This window comes from Lichenostomus cassidix, chromosome 7 (assembly GCF_008360975.1).
Source record: "Lichenostomus cassidix isolate B80296 chromosome 7, HeHo_3.0, whole genome shotgun sequence".
NCBI classification, from domain to species: Eukaryota; Metazoa; Chordata; class Aves; order Passeriformes; family Meliphagidae; genus Lichenostomus; species Lichenostomus cassidix.
In genome coordinates, this window is record NC_139488.1 from 3,036,308 (window position 1) to 3,056,930 (window position 20,623).

The 20,623-nt window shown below is 58.8% G+C and overlaps 4 protein-coding genes across 7 annotated transcripts in view; all 4 read right to left on the reverse strand.

Moving 5' to 3' along the window:
• Positions 1-2,381: 2,381 nt before the first annotated feature.
• On the reverse strand, positions 2,382-8,007 carry LOC146434322 (maestro heat-like repeat-containing protein family member 7). Of its 2 annotated transcripts, XM_085065796.1 has the most exons (15): positions 7,575-8,007; positions 7,181-7,227; positions 6,927-7,070; positions 6,465-6,613; positions 6,061-6,208; positions 5,665-5,852; positions 5,438-5,575; positions 5,068-5,182; positions 4,759-4,896; positions 4,324-4,500; positions 4,036-4,191; positions 3,775-3,876; positions 3,301-3,403; positions 3,018-3,074; positions 2,382-2,734 (listed from the first exon to the last, which is right to left on the reverse strand). In XM_085065796.1, exons 1-15 carry the CDS (start codon positions 7,681-7,683, stop codon positions 2,529-2,531), a joined length of 1,977 nt encoding a protein of 658 aa, XP_084921922.1. In that variant the 5' UTR covers positions 7,684-8,007; the 3' UTR covers positions 2,382-2,528. The 2 variants fall into 2 exon arrangements, with proteins under 2 accessions (XP_084921922.1, XP_084921923.1); XM_085065797.1 differs by lacking the exon at positions 3,018-3,074.
• Positions 8,008-9,664: 1,657 nt separating this feature from the next.
• Positions 9,665-14,365, reverse strand: LOC146434323 (maestro heat-like repeat-containing protein family member 1). Of its 2 annotated transcripts, XM_085065798.1 has the most exons (13): positions 14,068-14,365; positions 13,731-13,879; positions 13,327-13,474; positions 12,931-13,118; positions 12,711-12,848; positions 12,340-12,454; positions 12,031-12,168; positions 11,596-11,772; positions 11,314-11,469; positions 11,053-11,154; positions 10,578-10,681; positions 10,240-10,289; positions 9,665-9,954 (listed from the first exon to the last, which is right to left on the reverse strand). In XM_085065798.1, exons 1-13 carry the CDS (start codon positions 14,314-14,316, stop codon positions 9,923-9,925), a joined length of 1,746 nt encoding a protein of 581 aa, XP_084921924.1. In that variant the 5' UTR covers positions 14,317-14,365; the 3' UTR covers positions 9,665-9,922. The 2 variants fall into 2 exon arrangements, with proteins under 2 accessions (XP_084921924.1, XP_084921925.1); XM_085065799.1 differs by lacking the exon at positions 10,240-10,289.
• Positions 14,316-16,290, reverse strand: LOC146434324 (uncharacterized). Its single transcript, XM_085065628.1, has 4 exons — positions 15,096-16,290; positions 14,749-14,807; positions 14,366-14,634; positions 14,316-14,328 (listed from the first exon to the last, which is right to left on the reverse strand). The coding sequence occupies exons 1-4, from the start codon at positions 15,211-15,213 to the stop codon at positions 14,316-14,318; spliced, it is 459 nt and encodes a 152-aa protein (XP_084921754.1). The 5' UTR covers positions 15,214-16,290.
• Positions 16,291-18,334: 2,044 nt separating this feature from the next.
• LOC146434325 (maestro heat-like repeat-containing protein family member 1) overlaps positions 18,335-20,623 on the reverse strand; it is a 38,589-nt gene continuing 36,300 nt past the window's right edge. The window contains exons 10-15 of one of the 2 annotated variants that reach the window (XM_085065803.1): positions 20,265-20,441; positions 19,983-20,138; positions 19,722-19,823; positions 19,247-19,350; positions 18,909-18,958; positions 18,335-18,623 (exon numbers count right to left, since the gene is read on the reverse strand). In XM_085065803.1, coding sequence (XP_084921929.1) covers positions 18,592-18,623; positions 18,909-18,958; positions 19,247-19,350; positions 19,722-19,823; positions 19,983-20,138; positions 20,265-20,441 — 621 coding nt within the window. In that variant the 3' untranslated portion in view covers positions 18,335-18,591. The remainder of the gene's footprint in view (positions 18,624-18,908; positions 18,959-19,246; positions 19,351-19,721; positions 19,824-19,982; positions 20,139-20,264; positions 20,442-20,623) is intronic. The other variant, XM_085065805.1, reaches the window with a different exon arrangement.

Below are 20,623 nucleotides of genomic sequence, written 5' to 3' on the forward strand. Positions count from 1 at the left end.
TTGACTGTTTAATCATTACCAGGAAGGGGAAATTGAGTAGGGAATGCACATTCTCACTTCCACAAGCACATGGATAAACATCTGCTGAGACTACACTTGGAAACATCCAGTATAAGTGAATACTTGAGGAAATCAAAGTTAGAGTGGATCTTACGAACAATAGTTTTAGTGATATGGTGGTGTGTTCACATTTTCACCCAAAGATACTTTTCCTGATACTGGAATAACACTGAGTTACATTACATCTCTAGCCTGCTCCCTCTGATCAGATCTGGTTGCTCCCTTGGCTACTTGGCAAAGCCGAACAAGCATTCACTGATCTCCTCTTCAAGTAAATATTCAAACCCCATAGTCTGGGGTTTTGTTTTAAAGGTCAACTTAGTGATTAATCACTGAACTACACCAAACTCAGTGAGGCTGCAGATCCCACATCTTCAGGTTTCCAGAAGCCTTCCAATAGATATGGTGCTGTGCCCCAAGCTTCCCTACCTTTATTCTATTGCTTCCCAGGAAGAACATGTAATAGCAATTTCTGCAATGTTCAGATCTCTGCCACATCATGAGGATCTGCAGTTCATCAACTCCAGAGAAACTAAACTTACTCTACTTCTCCATTCCCTGACCTTCACCTCTTATTGTTTCGAAAAGGAAGCAGGTGGTAATAAATAAAATTTACAAGAGCAAATTTATTCATTTCCCCACATTTTGGAGTCATAGGTGTCACCTTTCCCACTAGACAATTCAAAGGGTACCATTTATTGCAACGTTACCAGGTTTCCTTGTCAGTCAAGAAAAACTTCAGCTTCTTCAGTCTTTTGCAAAAAGTTCTTAAGATATCATCCATCTTTCAGATCCACAAATTAAGACTAAATTTTGAATTTATATATTGAGCATATATTGACAGGAAAAGGGACAATGGCTTTACAGCAAAAGAGTAGGTTTATATTGGCTATTAGTAAGAAATTCTTCCCTGTGAGAGTGATGGGGCCCTAACACAGGTTGGCCAGAGAACATGTGGCTGCCCCATCCCTCGAAGTGTTCAAAACCAGATTTGAAGCAACCTTATCTAGTGGAAAGTGTCCTTGTCCCTGGCAGGTGGTGGAAGCAGACAGTCCTTACGGTCCCATCAAACACAAACTATTCCATGATTCTATGATGATCCAATCTCCACAGGTGCAGGTGAATGCCAAAGCTGCTCTTCATGGCCTTCTCCCTTCCCCTGCCCCTCTGCCAAGTGCAACAGGCCTCAAGGACTGAAAGGACCACAGGGAGCCAAAGGCAGACAGGTGCACCTACTGCACTGGCAGCTCCTTGGCGAGCACTTGCCTTGAGAAGCAAGCCCCTCTCCTCCAAAGGCATTTCCCCAAATGTCAACTTTTCCTGGGGAACACCAACACACTCTTAAGAAGCCCTGGCAAGGCTGAATTACTTCTGGTCCTTTCAGAACAGGCACTCCAGCTCTAGCTCATGTTGCCCCAAGTGTGTTTCCAGGTGTAGGCGCAGATGGGCAGCCCCAGGCTCCCTGCACCTGCCTCAACTCCTGCCTGCAGTCACAGCAGCAAACCCAGGCTGTTCCCAGCCAGAGGCCAGAGCCCTGTTGCCACAGTAGGATGTTCTTGGGAGCACTTTCCAGGACACTCTGCTGTGCACACAGCACTTTTTGTGCCTGCTCTGAACAGCCTTTGGAACACAGAGTACAACCTGTCTGGCTCTGGCATCAGCAGACCCCAACCACAGGCAGAGGAAGAAGAAGCAGTGGCTGATGGGAGTGACTGGAAGGGTTCCCTCCCTCTGGTCTCACTTTGTTGGCTTTCTGACAAGGTCTAAAGCAGGGGCTGCAATTCCTCCATGTGGGGACCAGAACCATGCACAGGATCCCGGCACTGCGTGGCGGTGCTCCCTACCTTGGGATGGTCGCGTGTCTGAGTCGCAGCCAGAGTACTGCTGCTTCATTTGCTCCTAAGCATACCCAAAACTCACTGTTAAGCCCAGATGGTCTCTGGTGCTGCCCTCTCCCTGTCCCTGTGCAAGGATGGAGCATTGCTGTGCTTCCAGGAAGCTATTCTTGAAGACTTCTAGCATTCCAAGTTCCTTAGCCCTCCGTGGATGCTTGCCCTAGAATCCCTCACAGCTGCCTTGAGAGCATACTCAAGTCTGCTCTTCTAAAATCCAGGGCCTCTAGTGAGCTCAGCAAGACCTTTCACTCCACCGTGTTGTGGAACTGGACCTCCAGGACAGGGACCTGTCCAGCCTGATGTGCCCTTGTTCCTCTGCGTCTCTGCATAGAACACGGTGCAGAAGAGAACAGCAGCAGGGGCCTGTGTGTCCCTGGGCTCGGGTTTTGCGCTGCCTAAGCTCCACAGAGATGCAAGTAAGGGGGGGAAACCAAATTGTTTATTAATGGAAGGGGAAGTGGAGGGATGAGATGGGGGAAAAAAAACGGGGGAATGGACAAGGACAGAGGGCAGGAGGGAAGGAGCTTTCAAAAGGGAGGGACAGGGCAGGAACTACAGGAGCTTCCCACAGGCTCAGCTGTTCCCATCATCAGCTGTGCCTGGAGCTCCATCGGCACTCTGAGGTGGTGTCCTCCTCACTGTCTCCTGGTACGGCTCTTGGGGCAGCAGTTCTCTGAATCCAGAAGATGATCTAATTTCTGCAGCTCTTTGGCCAAAAATTGCTTGAATTTCCAGGTTAGTAGAGGATGGATTGTCGACTTCGCTCATGGCATGAAGGGCTGGAAGAGACAACTACCATGGTCAGTGCTCAGATCTGCGAGGACACCCGATGAGTGTTCTGCCAAGGCCACCCTGGCCAGCTCTTGCCATGGCCACAAGAGGAGGGGCTAACGGGATCAGCCGGAAGGTGCCGTGCATGAATCCCCCACGTGTCCCTGAAGTCTCTTAGTGCTCTACTCACGACACCCCTCGTTCACAGAGACAGAGAATCCCTCCGCAGCCAGGGCAGGGATTGCAGCTCCCCCCGCCAGCCCCCGCTGACACCCCGCTGTCCGCACTCACCCTCAGTGAGAAGGTGAAGCTCTCCCGGCTGGCCCCTCAAATACCGCCCGGCGCTCCCTGTGAACACAGAGCCCTGTGTCACAGCCCCAGCGGCACAGCTCCCCCACAGCGGCGCTGCCAGCCCCGGGGCCACACGGCCACCTGCGCCGGCAGCGCTCAGCCCGGGCCCTTGCCGCATCAGGGCGCCCAAGGAAGGGCACGGCTCCCTGCGAGGGCGGGGCGGCAGCCGGGGCTGGGGCCGAGCTGCGGCGGGGCGGGGAGGGAGCCCGGGATCGTGCCTCACCAATGAACCTGACGGCCGCCTCTCGCAGGGACTCCTGCGGGCTGTCCAAGTAGGGCAGGGCCTGGCGAAGGTGCTCGGCCGCCCGGCTCCTGTCGTCTGCCAGCTGGAGAGAGCGCCAGGAGGGAGGGCTTGGGGCGGGCTCTGCCCCTTGGCCGGGCTCTCCCTGCGCCCTGCCCTGGCCTCCCCTGCCCGCACAGCCCCGAGGCGCGGCCAGCAGCCGCTGGCGCCGCGCTTTGGAGGGGGCAGAGGGCCGGCGGCTGCCCGGAGAGCCGCGGTGCCGCCTGGGGAGCCGCACAGCCCAGCGGGGCCGCGGCTCCATCGGCACCCGGCTCGGGGCCAGGGCAGCCCGGAGAAGAGCCCGCCTGGTTCCTGGGTGCAGCAGTGGGCAGGGGCACAGCTGCCAGCGCCACACACTGGGCACCGGGGGCAGGGGGCTTCTCTAGGCTGGGGCTGGGGCTTCCAGGCTGTCCTTACCAGGCACTTTCCGAACTTAAACATCTTCTCCTTCTTCACCAGCTGCTTCATACCCCTCCTCTTCAGGAAGCCAGCTGCATATAGCAGCGTTTGGTGAGAGGCCTGGGGAGCAGCAGAGAGCCGGAGGTGGCACCGCAGCCCAGAGCACAGGACTGGCGTCCCTGTGCCAAGGCCTGCGGGAGGCTGCGGCCTGGGAGGCACCGGGGCAGGAGGCAGCCGAGTCCCCTCCCAGGGATGCACCGGCAGCCCATGAGTCCTCACCTCTGCCACAAGCCGGTTCTCATCATGGCAGTGCAAGAAAAGTGGGAGCAGGCTCTGGCTCACAATTGTCTTAAGGAGCTTTTTTCCTTCTTCCACCACTGACTCCATCACCTTTCGAAAAAGTTGAATGGAGAGCAGCTGCACATGCCTGTTTTCCTAAAGGAAAGGAAGAGGAAAAGACTCCAGCACCAACCACTCCAGGTCCAACGGGGTAAGGGTTAAAAATCCACAGGGCGCAGAGTTTCCAGGCAGCAGCCTCTACTTGTCGCTGGGGTCACAAACCCTTACGAGGTCAAAGAGCGGCAGGAGTGCCTCAGCCAGCTTTGGGGCGGTGGTGCTGGATACTAGGATGTCTTTGTACTGGAGCACATTCATGAACACAGAGAGGGTCATCCTGATGACATCACCATCTTCATCACCCAGCAGCTCCACAAGCCTTTGAGACACAATACCCATTCTTCTGGCCTGTGTGGAACACAAGGCTGTGCTGTGAAGCTGCGAACAGTTGCACTGCCAACACTCCCCTGGCACTGCAACCCCACCGTGCTGCCGCAGGGCCCAGAGGCCAAAGGCCTGTCCCAAAGCACTCAGGCAAGCTGAAGCAGGAGGCAGGAGAGCTGGGAGCAGCTGCCTCAGCTCCTGAAGCACAGCCAAGCCTGGTTGGCTGCTTTCCCCACGCAGCCCCACGCTGCCAGCATGGCTTCAGCCACTGCCCCTTCTCACCATTGAGTGATCCTTGCTGAGCACCACAACGCCTCTGAGTGCCAGGCGACGCCTCTCTCTGCACTGGCTCTTTAGGTGCCTTGACATGATCTCCAGGACACTGTCACCACATTCACTCATATCCAAGCACCAAAGAACCTGAAAGGCACAGGCACTGACAGGGGAGCCGGCTGGCAGGAGCCCAGAACCATTCAGGGCTGGGCCCATGCGGCAGCACAGGGCACGGGCACCATCCCAGGCAGCTGCGGCTACGAGAGGGCAGAGAGCTGGGAGGCAGCTGGGCGAGGCAGCGCTGGCCTTCAGGCTCACCTCCACAAGGAACGCCAGGGCAGGCAGATCCCAGCGTGGCTCCTCCATGCTGAGCAGCTCGAGGAGATGGAGTGCGATGCGGGAACACAAGGAGATAAAGTCACAGCACATCTCCCTGGCAGGGGGAAAAGGACACCAAGACCCTTAGGTCGGGGGGCAAAACTCTCCCAGGACTGACTCACAGAGCTCTGGTCATTCCCCACCACCCTGGAGGGAATGTGGGCGCTTTCGGAGGCAGCTCCTTGTGGGCACCCTCCCTTCCCAGTCTATTCCAGTCTGCTCCGCCATCTCTCAGTGACACGGCCCTCTTGTCCATGACACTGGGTGGGGACACTCCGTGCCAGCGGCAGTGGGGAGAAGGGGATCTCACCTGGCCAGCAGACCCACAGCATAGTGGTGTGTGTCAGCACAGAGTAGTGTGTCCCAGCCGTGCTTTCGTCCCATTTTCATGACCACAGTCTCACACCGCACTCGGCAAAGCAGGGCCTTCAGGGTCCGCACTGCAAAGCTGTGTACAGAGCAAAGCCCAGGTCACACTGGGACCACTGGCTCCTGCCTTGGGGACATGTGACGAATAGGAGGACTGTGATGGAGCACCTGCTGGGGCTTGTTTGAATTTGGTGTTGCTCCTGGCATTGCGTCCAAAAGGTGTCAACCTCCTCAGCACCATGCACTGTGCTGTCGAAAATTTGAACAAACAGAGCCGCGAGCAGGTGGGGGGCATAAAGGTCCATTGCTTCTTGGCACTTGGGCACCTGGACCATCACCCACAGTGCCAGAGTTGCCTGCAAAAGAAGCAGCCCGAGACAGCACTCAGTGCCAAGGTGTCCATGTGGCAGGGCCTGAGGGGAGACCCATGGGGAGCACCGGGCCCTGTGGCCCCTGAGCCTGCCCCTAGCCCAGGTTTCAGCCCAGCGCCTGAGGCAGGGAGAGGATGGAGAGCTGCTGGAGAGGTGACCTGGGGGCGAGCAAAGGCCACTTCCAGAAACTCACAGCCAGGGCAAAAACATCTGTGTCATCCCCATCAGAGGTGAACATTCTGTGCACTGGCCAATCCTCCATCACATGGACAAGTGTTGGCAGCACCTTCCCCACAGTCGGTCCTGACGACGCTATTGTTTTCCACATCATCGCAGCAGCTCTGTGGGACCAGAGCTGTGTGTCAGGCGTGTCTCAGTCACACTACCATGCCCTGTGCAGCTGCAGAGGCTCATGTGACAGTGCCCCAGTGCCCTGAGGGGCAGGGAGGGAGCGTGGCAGCAGGCTGGGGAAGCAGAGGGGGCTGAGGGTCCTGGAACTCTCTGCCTGTCTGGCAGACCCCGTTGGACAGGTTCTCCAGGGTGATGGGCCCTAAAGGCTGGTGAGCCCTGAATTCTCAAGGCAGGAGAGCCCCATACCTGTCACATGATGGGGCACAGCGCAGAAGGGTTATCACCACCCCAGCAGGGTGTTCATCAGCCATCCTGACAACGTTCATGAATAGCCTGACATCAGCAGTCCCATGGGATTTGAGTTTCTGGTGCATGATCCTCACCATGTCTGGCACCTGCAAGAGGTGTGGGGAAGACATGGAGTGTGGCCAAGGGCGTAACTTCCCCATCTTCCCCCATGTAATGCTTCCCTTCCCACCACACTCATCTGGCCTCAAAGGTTGAGGCAGCCAAGCCAACGTGGCTTGAGGGGCCATATGATCCTGGAAGGCCTCCAGCACTGGCCCCAGGCTGCTTATTGGTTGTGATAAGAAACCCCACCCTCCATGAATAATAGACCATGAGCATAAATAACAGCTAAGGGGTCGTAGTGTCAGTTTTTCTTATGCCCTCAGCCATTCAGGTGCGTGAATTGACCTCAGTTATTACCTGGTCAGCCTTCACTATGTAATTACTCATTTCCGCACATTCAATTGATGCTGTACTGACATCAGCCAGCCTGGAGCCAGGTTTGTCCGTGCCTTCAGTATCTCTGCTCTTTCTAAACAAAAAGCTTAAGAACTTTGGAAGCATCTGGAGGAAAAGAGCAGGGAACAGAGGGATGTTCCATGGAGTGCTCCAAGTGTGGTGCATGGCTTAGCAGAGACAGGTGGCCCAGCCCCGGTGGGGATGACTGCAGATACCTGTTGGCGACCACGAGAAGAGTCCTGCCGTTGTTTCCGGTTCTTTCCTGCGTGTGGGAAATAGCGAGCACAGTCAGGGCTGAGCCGCTGCCCAGGAGGGCTTCAGGACAGGCCAGAGAACACAGCCCAGGCCTGCGCTGCCCAGGCAGGGACAGCCCCAGGATGCCCAGGGGATGCAGCACGGCTGCAGCAGGGGTCAGCCCCAGCCCCTCTTCTAGTCTATCCATGGGCATGTCCCTGGGGCATGGGATGGGATGGGATGGGATGGGATGGGATGGGATGGGACGGGACGGGACGGGACGGGACGGGACGGGATGGGATGGGATGGGATGGGATGGGATGGGAGCCAAGATGGCTGTAGCCATCAGCCCCATGGCCCAGCTCTGCCACTCACCACCCTGCAGTGTCTGAGACTGCTTCACCGCATTAGGACGTTTTGCTGTGGCAGCTGAAGGGTCTTTGTCCTTATTCGCCCTGAACAAACCGCGGCGTCTCTCCGCCATCCCAGAATCTGGCCTTGAGGGCCCCTACAAGACAGAAGCCTCGGAAAAGCTCTGAGTCGAAAAGTCCCACCGTCTGGCCACGAGGGCAGACACCGCAGGGATGGGCGATGCCTCAGAAAAGCTCCGAGTCACCAAGTCCTGCCGTCTGCCCTCGGGGGCACCTGCAATGGAGAAGCCTCGAGGAGGCCACAGGTCACCAAGTCCTGTGGTTTGGCCTCGAGGTCACCTGCAGGAAGAACGGCTCAGTAAAGCTCTGGGTCGGCAAGGAACGAGTGCGCTGTGGGAAATCCTCACAGCAACGCTCTGTCCCGTCCTGTCCCGTCGCGTGCTCCGAGCACTGAGACTTAGCTGTGTCGCCTCCAGCACCTATGTCATGGCGTGTCACAAAGGGCCCAATGACACGCAGTCCCGTTGCAATCCCATCGTGACCATGCTGCAGCGTGTCACAAAGGGCCCTTACACACGCTGCCACCTGCCCTGGGGCAGCCCCCACCCCCCCCAAAGTGGCCCAGGGTGGAAGGAATCCATTGCCCCAAGTGTCTAAGGGAGCCCAGCAGGAACTTCAGGAACTGCTCAAACCAGAAGCAAATGCTCCCCTGCCCTGCAGGCTCAGGGCAGCAGAAGGAGCCCCCAGGGCTGCCGATGCAGCCACAGCGGGAAGGGCACAGGGCCTTCCACAGAAGCTGGACAAGTCCCGGCTCCTTGGGACAAGTCCTGGCTGATGGCCATCCTAAACACGGGGGTGTCACACACACAAGGAAGGCGTGGGCCAGGGCACCAATGCTGCTCTGAGCCCTGGGGCTCGGGGAGCACTGAAATCAGCAGGTGTGGCAGAGTCCCCACAAAAGCACACCTGCCAACCCCGAGCCCTGGCAGCGCTGGGAAACTTTACTTCCCATTCCTCAACTCAAGTAGTTCAAAACAAACTTCCCAAATTAATTGCTGTGGCCTGGGATCTTAAAAGATGTGGAAGTTTGTTTCCCATCTCAAAGCAGCAGCTCATTTGCCTTAACGTCATTGACTGAGAGTCACCTACAAAAAATAAACAATAAACACAGGCAGGAAAAACGAACGTTTGTCGCTGTTGAGCAGCTAGCAGAGTAATGAAAGCACCAGTTCTCAGTGGCAAGAAGGAATGACCTTTATTGTTTTGATTTCATCACATATATAGAGTTCTCAAAAGTCACCCAGATTGGTCAGTCAGAAGCCTTCCCCCAGGCCTGATTGGCCAGGCCTGCACTGTCCAAGTTCTGGGACACTGTTCCAACAACATCCAAACTTTATCTTTATTTATAAAACACAAGAAAATTTCTCATGGGAAAACCTGTGCTAGCCACAAACGTTGATTGGTTTGCAAAGAAGGGATTTCCTATTCCCACGAAGGGATAAAAATATGGTAATTCTATTGAGGAATAAAAGCTGTCAAAGAATGAAAGTCCTCTCAGTGTTACAAAAGCACCCCAAACAAATGAGTACATTGCAAAAAGGCTCATCCTCCCCCTGCGAGAGATATCAAAGTGGCCAAGAAAGTACAGCTCTCCCCTCTTCTTCCCTGCATGAGAATCAGGACCATTAACAGACAAAGTCACAGATATTCCTTCTGCTGTCCATAACCAAAGCTGTGCAAAAGCACAGATGCTGCCTTCAAACTGGATGAATTGCAACCTAGACCTCTCACCTTCCAGACATCTCCTTCCCCAACACCCCCACCAACATCAACCCCCCCCAACACCAGCACAGAAGCCCTCAACACCCCACCAAAACCCCACCTGGCCCCATCCCTGCGCAGAGCTAGCCCACCCTCCAGCAGAGCCCCTGGTTCTCTGCACGTGCCGCGGGATGGCACTCTGTCCAGCCTGATGTGCCCTTGTTCCTCTTCGTCTCTGCACAGAACACGGCGCAGAAGAGAACAGCAGCAGGGGCCTGTGTGTCCCTGGGCTCGGGTTTTGCGCCGCTTCAGCATCACACAGGTGCAGATAAAGTGAAGAAGCTAAACTGTTTATTAATGGCAGGGGAAGGGATGAGCTGGGAGGGAAAAAGGGGGATGGGGAGGCTGTGAGGGCTGCAGGGAGGGAACTGTCAACAGGGAGGGAGAGCGGAGGAGAAAAAAGGGGATGGGGAGGCTGTGAGGGCTGCAGGGATGGAGCTTTAAACAGGGAAGGAGAGGGCTGAAACAACGCGAGCTTCCCACAGGCTCAGCCGTTCCCAGCATCAGCTGTGCCTGGAGCTCCAGCGGCACTCAGGTGCTGTCCTCCATCTCCTGCTGCTGGGCTGCAACAGAGAGCAACACAGCCGCGGTCAGAGCGCAAGGCGAAACCAAGGACACCGTCCTGCCAGGGCCATCCCACCCAGCTCCGGCCATGGCCGCAATAGAGGAGGGGCCAACGGGATGGGCCGGCAGCTGCTGGCCACAAATTCCTCCCGTGTCCCTGAAATCTCGCTGCGCTCTGCCCATGACACCCCTCATCCACCCAGGGAGCAGAACGCTCCGCACCCAGGGCAGGGATTGCAGCTCCCCCCGCCAGCCCCCGCTGACACCCCGCTGTCCTCACTCACTCTCTCTGCGAGCAGCTGCCCCACCACCATCAGGTACCGCCCGGCGCTCCCTGGGAACACAGAGCCCTGTGTCACAGCCCCAGCGGCACAGCTCCCCCACAGCGGCGCTGCCAGCCCCGGGGCCACACGGCCTCCTGCGCCGGCAGCGCTCAGCCCGGGCCCTTGCCTCATCCGGACGCCCAAGGAAGGGCACGGCTCCCTGCGAGAGCGGGGCGGCAGCCGCCCCGAGGCCAGGCGGGGCTCCAGAGCCCCGGGCCCGGATGCCGCTGCCGGGGCAGCAGCCGGGGCTGGGGCCGAGCTGCGGCGGGGCGGGGCGGGAGCCCGGGATCGTGCCTCACCAATGAACCTGACGGCCGCCTCTCGCAGGGGCTTCACCGGGCTCTCCAGGCACGGCAGGCCGTGGCGCAGCTGCTCGGCCGCTCGGCTGCCGTCCTTCGGCAAGCTGGAGAGAGCGCCAGGAGGGAAGGCTTGGGGCGGGCTCTGCCCCTTGGCCGGGCTCTCCCTGCGCCCTGCCCTGGCCTCCCCTGCCCGCACAGCCCCGACGCGCGGCCAGCAGCCGCTGGCGCCGCGCTTTGGAGGGGGCAGAGGGCCGGCGGCTGCCCGGAGAGCCGCGGTGCCGCCCGGGGAGCCGCACAGCCCAGCGGGGCCGCGGCTCCATCGGCACCCTGCTCGGGGCCAGGGCAGCCCGGAGAAGAGCCCGCCTGGTTCCTGGGTGCAGCAGTGGGCAGGGGCACAGCTGCCAGCCCCACACACTGGGCACCGGGGGCAGGGGGCTTCTCTAGGCTGGGGCTGGGGCTTCCAGGCCGTCCTTACCAGGCACTCGGCGACCTTCACCATCTTCTTCTCCTTAAGCAGCTTCTGAAGATCTCTCCTCATGAGGAAGCTGGCCGCACGAAGCAGCGTTTGGTGAGAGGCCTGGGGAGCAGCAGAGAGCCGGAGGTGGCACCGCAGCCCAGAGCACAGGACTGGCGTCCCTGTGCCAAGGCCTGCGGGAGGCTGCGGCCTGGGAGGCACCGGGGCAGGAGGCAGCCGAGTCCCCTCCCAGGGATGCACCGGCAGCCCATGAGTCCTCACCTCTGCCACAAGCCGCTTCTCATTGAGGCAGTAGATGAAAAGTGGGTACAGGCTCCCGTCGACAATTGCCTTCAGGGCCTCTTTTCCCTCTTCCGCTACCGACTCCATCACCTTGCCAAAGAGGCGAATGGAGAGCAGCTGCACATGGTAGTAGTCCTGGAGGAAAGGAAAAACCTCAGCGCCAGCTACTCCATGTTCATCTGGTCAAAGGCCCAAAAATCCACAGGACACAACACTTGTGGGCAGCAGCCCGTGCCTGTGGCTGGGGGCACAGAGCCTTACGTGGTCAAAGAGTGGCCGGAGTGCCTCAGCCAGCTTTGGGGCAGTGGTGCTGGACACCAGGATGTCTTTCTTCTGGAGCACATTCGTGAACACAGAGAGGGTCATTTCGACCACTTCTCCATCTCGATCACCCAGCAGCTCCACGAGCCTTAGAGACACAATGCCCATTCTTCTGGCCTGTGTGGAACACAAGGCTGTGCTGTGAAGCCGCGAACAGTTGCACTGCCAACACCGCCCTGGCACTGCAACCCCACCGTGCTGCCGCAGGGCCCAGAGGCCAAAGGCCTGTCCCAAAGCACTCAGGCAAGCTGAAGCAGGAGGCAGGAGAGCTGGGAGCAGCTGCCTCAGCTCCTGAAGCACAGCCAATCCTGGCTGGCTGCTTTCCCCACGCAGCCCCACGCTGCCAGCACGGCTTCAGCCACTGCCCCTTCTCACCATATGGGGGTCATTGCTGAGCATCACGAAGCCTCTGAGCGCGAGGCGACGCCTCTGCCCGCACTGGCTGTGCAGGCGCTTTGTCAGGATCTCCAGGACGCTGTCAGCATATTCAGTCAAGTCCAGGCAGTCAAGGACCTGAAAGGCACAGGCACTGACAGGGGAGCTGGCTGGCCAGAGCCCAGAACCAGTCAGCACTGGGCCCAGGCGGCAGCACAGGGCACGGGCACCGTCCCAGGCAGCTGCGGCTATGAGAGGGCAGAGAGCTGGGAGGCAGCTGGGCGAGGCAGCGCTGGCCTTCAGGCTCACCTCCACAAGGAACGCCAGGGCAGGCAGATCCCAGCGTGGCTCCTCCCTGCTGAGCAGCCTGAGCAGGTGGAGTGCGATGCGGTGACACAAGGGGATCAAGACACGGTGCATCTCCCTGGCAGGGGGAAAAGGGCACCAAGACCCTGAGGTGGAGGGGCAAAACTCTCCCAGGACTGACTCACAGAGCTCTGGTCATTCCCCACCACCCTGGAAGCAGTTCCTTGTTGACACCCTCCCCCCCCCAGACTTTTCCAGTCTGCGCCGCCGTCCCTCGGTGACGAGGCTCTCTCGTCCATGGCCACGGGGACTGTGAGTGCCATTCTGGTCACAGTGCACAAATGCCGGGGGCAGCAGGGAGAAGGGGGTCTCACCTGGCCAGATGACCCACGGCATAGTGCTGGGTGTCAGCACAGAGCAGTGTGTCCCAGCCATACTTGCGCTCCATAGACATCACCACATCGTCACAGCACAGGCGCCAGAGCAGAGCCCTCATGGTCTGCACTGCAAATCTGTGTGCAGAGGAAAGGCCAGGTCACCCTGGGAGCACTGGCTCTGGCCACAAGGGCATGGAAGGGACAGGAGGACTGGGACCTGTTGGGGTTGGTGGGAAGGCAGTGTTCCTCCTGGCATGTTCTCCAGAAGTTATGAACTTCCTCTGGCATCTGCTCTGTGGTCACGACAACTTGGAATAGCAGAGCCACAAACAGGCGGGAGGAATAAATAATCATTGTCTCTTGGCACGCAGGCGCCAGGACAATCACCCACAGGGCCAGAGTTGCCTGCAAAAGAAGCAGCCCGAGACAGCACTCAGTGCCAAGGTGTCCATGTGGCAGGGCCTGAGGGGAGACCCATGGGGAGCACCGGGCCCTGTGGCCCCTGAGCCTGCCCCTAGCCCAGGTTTCAGCCCAGCGCCTGAGGCAGGGAGAGGATGGAGAGCTGCTGGAGAGGTGACCTGGGGGCGAGCAAAGGCCACTTCCAGAAACTCACAGCCGGGGCAAAAACATCCTTGTTGTCCCCATCAGAGGTGAACATGCTGTGCACTGGCCAATCCTCCATCACACAAAGCAGTGTGGGCAGCACCTTCCCCACAGTCGGTCCTGACGACGCTATTGTTTTCCACATCATCGCAGCAGCTCTGTGGGACCAGAGCTGTGTGTCAGGCGTGTCTCAGTCACACTACCATGCCCTGTGCAGCTGCAGAGGCTCATGTGACAGTGCCCCGGTGCCCTGAGGGGCAGGGAGGGAGCGTGGCAGCAGGCTGGGGAAGCAGAGGGGGCTGAGGGTCCTGGAACTCTCTGCCTGTCTGGCAGACCCCGTTGGACAGGTTCTCCAGGGTGATGGGCCCTAAAGGCTGGTGAGCCCTGAATTCTCAAGGCAGGAGAGCCCCATACCTGTCACATGATGGGGCACAGCGCAGAAGGGTCATCACCACATCGACAGGGTGTTCTTCAGCCAGCCTCAGAATGTTACTGCGCAGCGTGTCATCCACAGTGTAACAGGCCATGAGTCTCTGGTGAATGCTCCTCACTATGGCTGGCACCTGGGGGAGCCATGGGGAAGACTTGGAGTGCTGTCCAAGGGAGCAACTTCCCCATCTTCCCCCAAGTAATGCTTCCCTTCCCAAAACAATGTGCTGGCCCCAACAGCACATTGGGGGGGCCCAGCAGATGTGGCTTGAGGGGCCACACGATCCTGGGAGGCCTCCAGCCTTGGCCCCAGGCTGCTTACCTGCTGCTGAGAAGAAACACCACTCTCTTCAAATAAATCAAGAATGGGAGCATGAATGACAGTGGGAGTGGGCATGGTGTTAGTATTTGCGATGCCCTGAGTCTTTCCAGGGTCAGTGTTTGCGATGGCCATGTTGTTAGGTGGTGCCATGTCCCCTGTCAGTGCCGTGTCCTCGGTCAGTGCCGTGTCCTCGGTCAGTGCCGTGTCCTCTGTTGGTACCATGTCCTCGGTCGGTGCCGTGTCCTCCATCAGTGCCGTGTCCTTGATCAGTGCCAAGTCCTTGGTCAGTGCCAAGTACTTGGTCATTGCCATGTCCTCAGTGGGTGGTGCCATGTCTTTAGTCACTGCCATGTCCTTAGTCACTGCCATATCCTCAGTCTGTGCCGTGTCTGCCTTCGCCCTCTGATCATTCATTGCCATGTCAGAATTTTCAGAGTGCTCAGCTGATGCTGTGCTGACATCAGCCTCTGCAGGGAGCTCAGTTAGCCTGGAGTCAGGCTCAGCTGTGCCCTCAGTAGCAGTGGTTTTGGTCTTTCCACGCCCAGTGCCCATGAATTTCCTGAAGGTCTGCAGGAGAAGGAAGGACACGGAAGAGAGGCATGTTCCATGGAGTGCTCCAAGCGAGGTGCTCGGCTGAGCAGGGACAGCACGCCCAGCCCCAGTGGGGATGGCTGCAGCTACCTGCGCTGTTTTGCGGAAGCGGCCACGGGCGGAGTCCTGCTGTTGTGTCTGGTCCGTGCCTGCATGTGGGAAAGCGTGAGCACAGCCAGGGCTGAGGGGCTGCAGGAGAGGCCAGAGAACACAGCCCAGGCCTGTGCTGCCCAGGCAGGGACAGCCCCGGGATGCCCAGGGGATGCAGCACGGCTGTAGCGGGGGGCAGCCCCAGCCCCTCTTCCAGCCTATCCATGGGCATGTTCCTGGGGGATGGGATGGGATGGCATGGCATGGCATGGCATGGCATGGCATGGCATGGCATGGGGCAAAGCTGGCTGTAGCCATCAGCCCTGTGGCCCAGTTCTGTCACTCACCCTCCTGCAGAGGCTGGAACTGCTCCACGTCTCCAGGCTGTTGTGGTGGGGCAGCTGCAGTGTCTTTCTTTGATTTCCTCCTGAACACTTTGAACAGGCTGAGGAATCTGTCTGCCATGCTACAGTCTGGCCTCGAGGGCACGTGTAACACAGATGCCTCCAGAAAACCCCAAGTCAAAAAAACCTGCAGTTGTGCCTGTGAAGGCAACTGCAGGAGTAATGCCTCGCAAAAGCTCCGGGTCAGGAAGTCCTGCAGTTGTGCCTTGAAGGCACCTGCGACAGAAAAGCCTCAGGAAGGCTACAGGACAACAAGTCCTGCACTCTGGTCTCGAGGGCTCCTGCCACAATGACAGGAGACTCCTCGTCACGGATTGCGGTCAACAAATCCCACGGTCCGGCCTCGAGGGCACAGGCCACAGGGATGGGCGATGCCTCGGAAAAGCTCCGAGTCACCAAGTCCCAAGTTCTGCTCTCGGGGACACCTGCAAAGGAGAAGCCTCGAGGAGGCCACAGGTCACCAAGTCCTGTGGCTTGGCCTCGAGGTCACCTGCAGGAAGAACGCCTCGGAAATGCTCCGGGTCGGCAAGGAACGAGTGCGCTGTGGGAAATCCTCACGGCAACGCTCTGTCCCGTCCTGTCCCGTCGCGTGCTCCGAGCACTGAGGCTTAGCTGTGTCGCCTCCAGCACCTATGTCATGGCGTGTCACAAAGGGCCCAATGACACGCAGTCCCGTTGCATCCCATGATGACCATGCTGCACCATGTCACAAAGGGCCCTTACACACGCTGCCACCTGCCCTGGGGCAGCCCCCACCCCCCCCAAAGTGGCCCAGGGTGGAAGGAATCCATTGCCCCAAGTGTCTAAGGGAGCCCAGCAGGAACTTCAGGAACTGCTCAAACCAGAAGCAAATGCTCCCTGCCCTGCAGGCTCAGGGCAGCAGAAGGAGCCCCCAGGGCTGCCGACGCAGCCACAGCGGGAAGGGCACAGGGCCTTCCACAGAAGCTGGACAAGTCCCGGCTCCTTGGGACAAGTCCTGGCTGCTGGCCATCCTAAACACGGGGGTGTGACACACACAAGGAAGGCGTGGGCCAGGGCACCAATGCTGCTCTGAGCCCTGGGGCTCGGGGAGCACTGAAAGCAGCAGGTGTGGCAGAGTCCCCACAAAAGCACACCTGCCAACCCCGAGCCCTGGCAGCGCTGGGAAACTTTACTTCCCATTCCTCAACTCAAGTAGTTCAAAACAAACTTCCCAAATTAATTGCTGTGGCCTGGGCTCTTAAAAGATGTGGAAGTTTGTTTCCCATCTCAAAGCAGCAGCTCATTTGCCTTAACGTCATTGACTGAGAGTCACCTACAAAAAATAAACAATAAACAGAGGCAGTAAAAACGAATGTTGATTGGTTTGCAAAGAAGGGATTTCCTATTCCCACGAAGGGGTAATAATATGGTAATTCTGTGGCTAGCACAGGTTTTCCCATGAGAAATTTTCTTGTGTTTTATAAATAAAGATAAAGTTTGGATGTTGTTGGAACAGTGTCCCAGAACTTGGACAGTGCAGGCCTGGCCAATCAGGCCTGGGGGAAGGCTTCTGACTGACCAATCTGGGTGACTTTTGAGAACTCTATATATGTGATGAAATCAAAACAATAAAGGTCATGCCTTCTTGCCACTGAGAATTGGTGCTTTCATTACTCTGCTAGCTGCTCAACAGCCAAGTTGTAACTCAGTGTTACAAAAGTACCCCAAACAAATGAGTACATTGCAAAAAGGCTCATCCTCCCCCTGCTAGAGATATCAAAGTGGCCAAGAAAGTACAGCTCTCCCCTCTTCTTCCCTGCATGAGAATCAGGACCATTAACAGACAAAGTCACAGATATTCCTTCTGCTGTCCATAACCAAAGCTGTGCAAAAGCACAGATGCTGCCTTCAAACTGGATGAATTGCAACCTAGACCTCTCACCTTCCAGACATCTCCTTCCCCAACACCCCCACCAACATCAACCCCCCCCAACACCAGCACAGAAGCCCTCAACACCCCACCAAAACCCCACCTGGCCCCATCCCTGCGCAGAGCTAGCCCACCCTCCAGCAGAGCCCCTGGTTCTCTGCACGTGCTGCGGGATGGCACTCGGGAGCATCTGCTCCGAGGCCTTCCCAGCTACCGAGCTCAGGCTGCCAGGCCTTTGGTTGCCGGATCATCCTTCCGACCCTTCCTGTGCGTGGCTGTTACATTTGCACAGTTCCAGTCAGCTCAGACTTCTCCAGTTAACCAGGACTGCTGGTGAAGGATCGAGAGCAGCCTGGCAAGCTCTTTCTGCAGCTCCCTCTTTGCTCTCGAGAGGGGAAAGTAGAATACTCCCCGGGAAAGCAACTGGTTCCACAAGGAGGGGGAGGCATCAGAGCCTACTCAAGTTGGCTCCTCTAAAATCCAGGGTGTTACAGGCTCCGGAGGATTGCTGTGCACAGAAAGTCGGAAACGCACTTCTGAATGCAAAGCAAGTTTTATTTTGTTAGCTGCCATCGGAACCAATAAAACACACAGAACCCTGCATCTGGGAAAAGCTGCTCAACAGGAGAAGGAGAAGGAGCATGGTGCTCTGGCAGGAGGGGAAGGCAGGCCGAGAACCTTCAGGGCATCCCCCGCATCAAAAGGTGTGCATTTTGTCCTTCTCGCCCCTCCACCCCAGAAGCAGGCCTGATATCTCCCCCTCTGCAGTGGAATTTTTCCAGTTAGGACATCATCTCACGTGTGGCCAGCGCACGAGACGAGGCTGCAACGGCTTACGACACCACCTCCGTGCCAACAACAGCCCCATCGTGTCTGGCTCTTCTATCACAGCTTAACTTCCCATCGATGGACCAACCCACCGTTTCTCTGAAGGGTCAAATTCCCACCAGTGAAACAAGAAGCTTCCCTTCATTGTCTGTACTTCATAATCTTGTCGACGTGCGCAACAGCAGACCGAGTGTGGCAGGGCCTTAGACACGACCTGGGTCCCTGACACACAGGGTCCCTGTCCCACTACTGGCCTTCAGTGGGCTCAGAGTTAAAGCAAGACCTTTCACTCCACCGTGTTGTGGAAATGGACCCTTAGGACAGGGACCTGTCCAGCCTGATGTGCCCTTGTTCCTCTGCGTCTCTGCACAGAACACGGCACAGAAGAGAACAGCAGCAGGGGCCTGTGTGTCCCTGGGCTCGGGTTTTGCGCCGCTTCAGCATCACACAGGTGCAGATAAAGTGAAGAAGCCAAACTGTTTATTAATGGCAGGGGAAGGGATGAGCTGGGAGGGAAAAAGGGGGATGGGGAGGCTGTGAGGGCTGCAGGGAGGGAACTGTCAACAGGGAGGGAGAGTGGAGGAGAAAAAAGGGGATGGGGAGGCTGTGAGGGCTGCAGGGATGGAGCTTTAAACAGGGAAGGAGAGGGCTGAAACAACGCGAGCTTCCCACAGGCTCAGCCGTTCCCAGCATCAGCTGTGCCTGGAGCTCCAGCGGCACTCAGGTGCTGTCCTCCATCTCCTGCTGCTGGGCTGCAACAGAGAGCAACACAGCCGCGGTCAGAGCGCAAGGCGAAACCAAGGACACCGTCCTGCCAGGGCCATCCCACCCAGCTCCGGCCATGGCCGCAACAGAGGAGGGGCCAACGGGATGGGCCGGCAGCTACTGGCCACAAATTCCTCCCGTGTCCCTGAAATCTCGCTGCGCTCTGCCCATGACACCCCTCATCCACCCAGGGAGCAGAACGCTCCGCACCCAGGGCAGGGATTGCAGCTCCCCCCGCCAGCCCCCGCTGACACCCCGCTGTCCTCACTCACTCTCTCTGCGAGCAGCTGCCCCACCACCATCAGGTACCGCCCGGCGCTCCCTGGGAACACAGAGCCCTGTGTCACAGCCCCAGCGGCACAGCTCCCCCACAGCGGCGCTGCCAGCCCCGGGGCCACACGGCCTCCTGCGCCGGCAGCGCTCAGCCCGGGACCTTGCCTCATCCGGACGCCCAAGGAAGGGCACGGCTCCCTGCGAGAGCGGGGCGGCAGCAGCCCCGAGGCCAGGCGGGGCTCCAGAGCCCCGGGCACGGATGCCGCTGCCGGGGCAGCAGCCGGGGCTGGGGCCGAGCTGCGGCGGGGCGGGGCGGGAGCCCGGGATCGTGCCTCACCCAGGAACCTGACGGCCGCCTCTCGCAGGGGCTTCACCGGGCTCTCCAGGCACGGCAGGCCGTGGCGCAGCTGCTCGGCCGCTCGGCTGCCGTCCTTCGGCAAGCTGGAGAGAGCGCCAGGAGGGAAGGCTTGGGGCGGGCTCTGCCCCTTGGCCGGGCTCTCCCTGCGCCCTGCCCTGGCCTCCCCTGCCCGCACAGCCCCGAGGCGCGGCCAGCAGCCGCTGGCGCCGCGCTTTGGAGGGGGCAGAGGGCCGGCGGCTGCCCGGAGAGCCGCGGTGCCGCCCGGGGTGCCGCACAGCCCAGCGGGGCCGCGGCTCCATCGGCACCCTGCTCGGGGCCAGGGCAGCCCGGAGAAGAGCCCGCCTGGTTCCTGGGTGCAGCAGTGGGCAGGGGCACAGCTGCCAGCCCCACACACTGGGCACCGGGGGCAGGGGGCTTCTCTAGGCTGGGGCTGGGGCTTCCAGGCCGTCCTTACCAGGCACTCGGCGACCTTCACCATCTTCTTCTCCTTAAGCAGCTTCTGAAGATCTCTCCTCTTGAGGAAGCTGGCCGCACGAAGCAGCGTTTGGTGAGAGGCCTGGGGAGCAGCAGAGAGCCGGAGGTGGCACCGCAGCCCAGAGCACAGGACTGGCGTCCCTGTGCCAAGGCCTGCGGGAGGCTGCGGCCTGGGAGGCACCGGGGCAGGAGGCAGCCGAGTCCCCTCCCAGGGATGCACCGGCAGCCCATGAGTCCTCACCTCTGCCACAAGCCGCTTCTCATTGAGGCAGTAGATGAAAAGTGGGTACAGGCTCCGGTCGACAATTGCCTTCAGGGCCTCTTTTCCCTCTTCCGCTACCGACTCCATCACCTTGCCAAAGAGGCGAATGGAGAGCAGCTGCACATGGTAGTAGTCCTGGAGGAAAGGAAAAACCTCAGCGCCAGCTACTCCATGTTCATCTGGTCAAAGGCCCAAAAATCCACAGGACACAACACTTGTGGGCAGCAGCCCGTGCCTGTGGCTGGGGGCACAGAGCCTTACGTGGTCAAAGAGTGGCCGGAGTGCCTCAGCCAGCTTTGGGGCAGTGGTGCTGGACACCAGGATGTCTTTCTTCTGGAGCACATTCGTGAACACAGAGAGGGTCATTTCGACCACTTCTCCATCTCGATCACCCAGCAGCTCCACGAGCCTTAGAGACACAATGCCCATTCTTCTGGCCTGTGTGGAACACAAGGCTGTGCTGTGAAGCCGCGAACAGTTGCACTGCCAACACTCCCCTGGCACTGCAACCCCACCGTGCTGCCGCAGGGCCCAGAGGCCAAAGGCCTGTCCCAAAGCACTCAGGCAAGCTGAAGCAGGAGGCAGGAGAGCTGGGAGCAGCTGCCTCAGCTCCTGAAGCA

Coding starts and splice junctions, on each gene's coding strand:
- LOC146434322 (XM_085065796.1), bottom strand. CDS start 7,683: ATGGCGGAGAGACGCCGCGGTTTGTTCAGGGCGAATAAGGACAAAGAC. Junction 6,614..6,926: donor ACATAGTGAAGGCTGACCAG/GTAATAACTGAG, acceptor CACCTCTTGCAG/GTGCCAGACATGGTGAGGAT. Junction 2,735..3,017: donor GCTTCACCTTCTCACTGAGG/GTGAGTGCGGAC, acceptor TGTCTCTTCCAG/CCCTTCATGCCATGAGCGAA.
- LOC146434323 (XM_085065798.1), bottom strand. CDS start 14,316: ATGGAGGACACGGCACCGACCGAGGACATGGTACCAACAGAGGACACG. Junction 13,880..14,067: donor GTGTTTCTTCTCAGCAGCAG/GTAAGCAGCCTG, acceptor TGGCTCCCCCAG/GTGCCAGCCATAGTGAGGAG. Junction 9,955..10,239: donor GGCAGCTGCTCGCAGAGAGA/GTGAGTGAGGAC, acceptor TCTCTGTTGCAG/CCCAGCAGCAGGAGATGGAG.
- LOC146434324 (XM_085065628.1), bottom strand. CDS start 15,213: ATGGCAGACAGATTCCTCAGCCTGTTCAAAGTGTTCAGGAGGAAATCA. Junction 14,808..15,095: donor GTTCCAGCCTCTGCAGGAGG/GTGAGTGACAGA, acceptor TCCCACATGCAG/GCACGGACCAGACACAACAG. Junction 14,635..14,748: donor GCTTCCGCAAAACAGCGCAG/GTAGCTGCAGCC, acceptor CTTCTCCTGCAG/ACCTTCAGGAAATTCATGGG.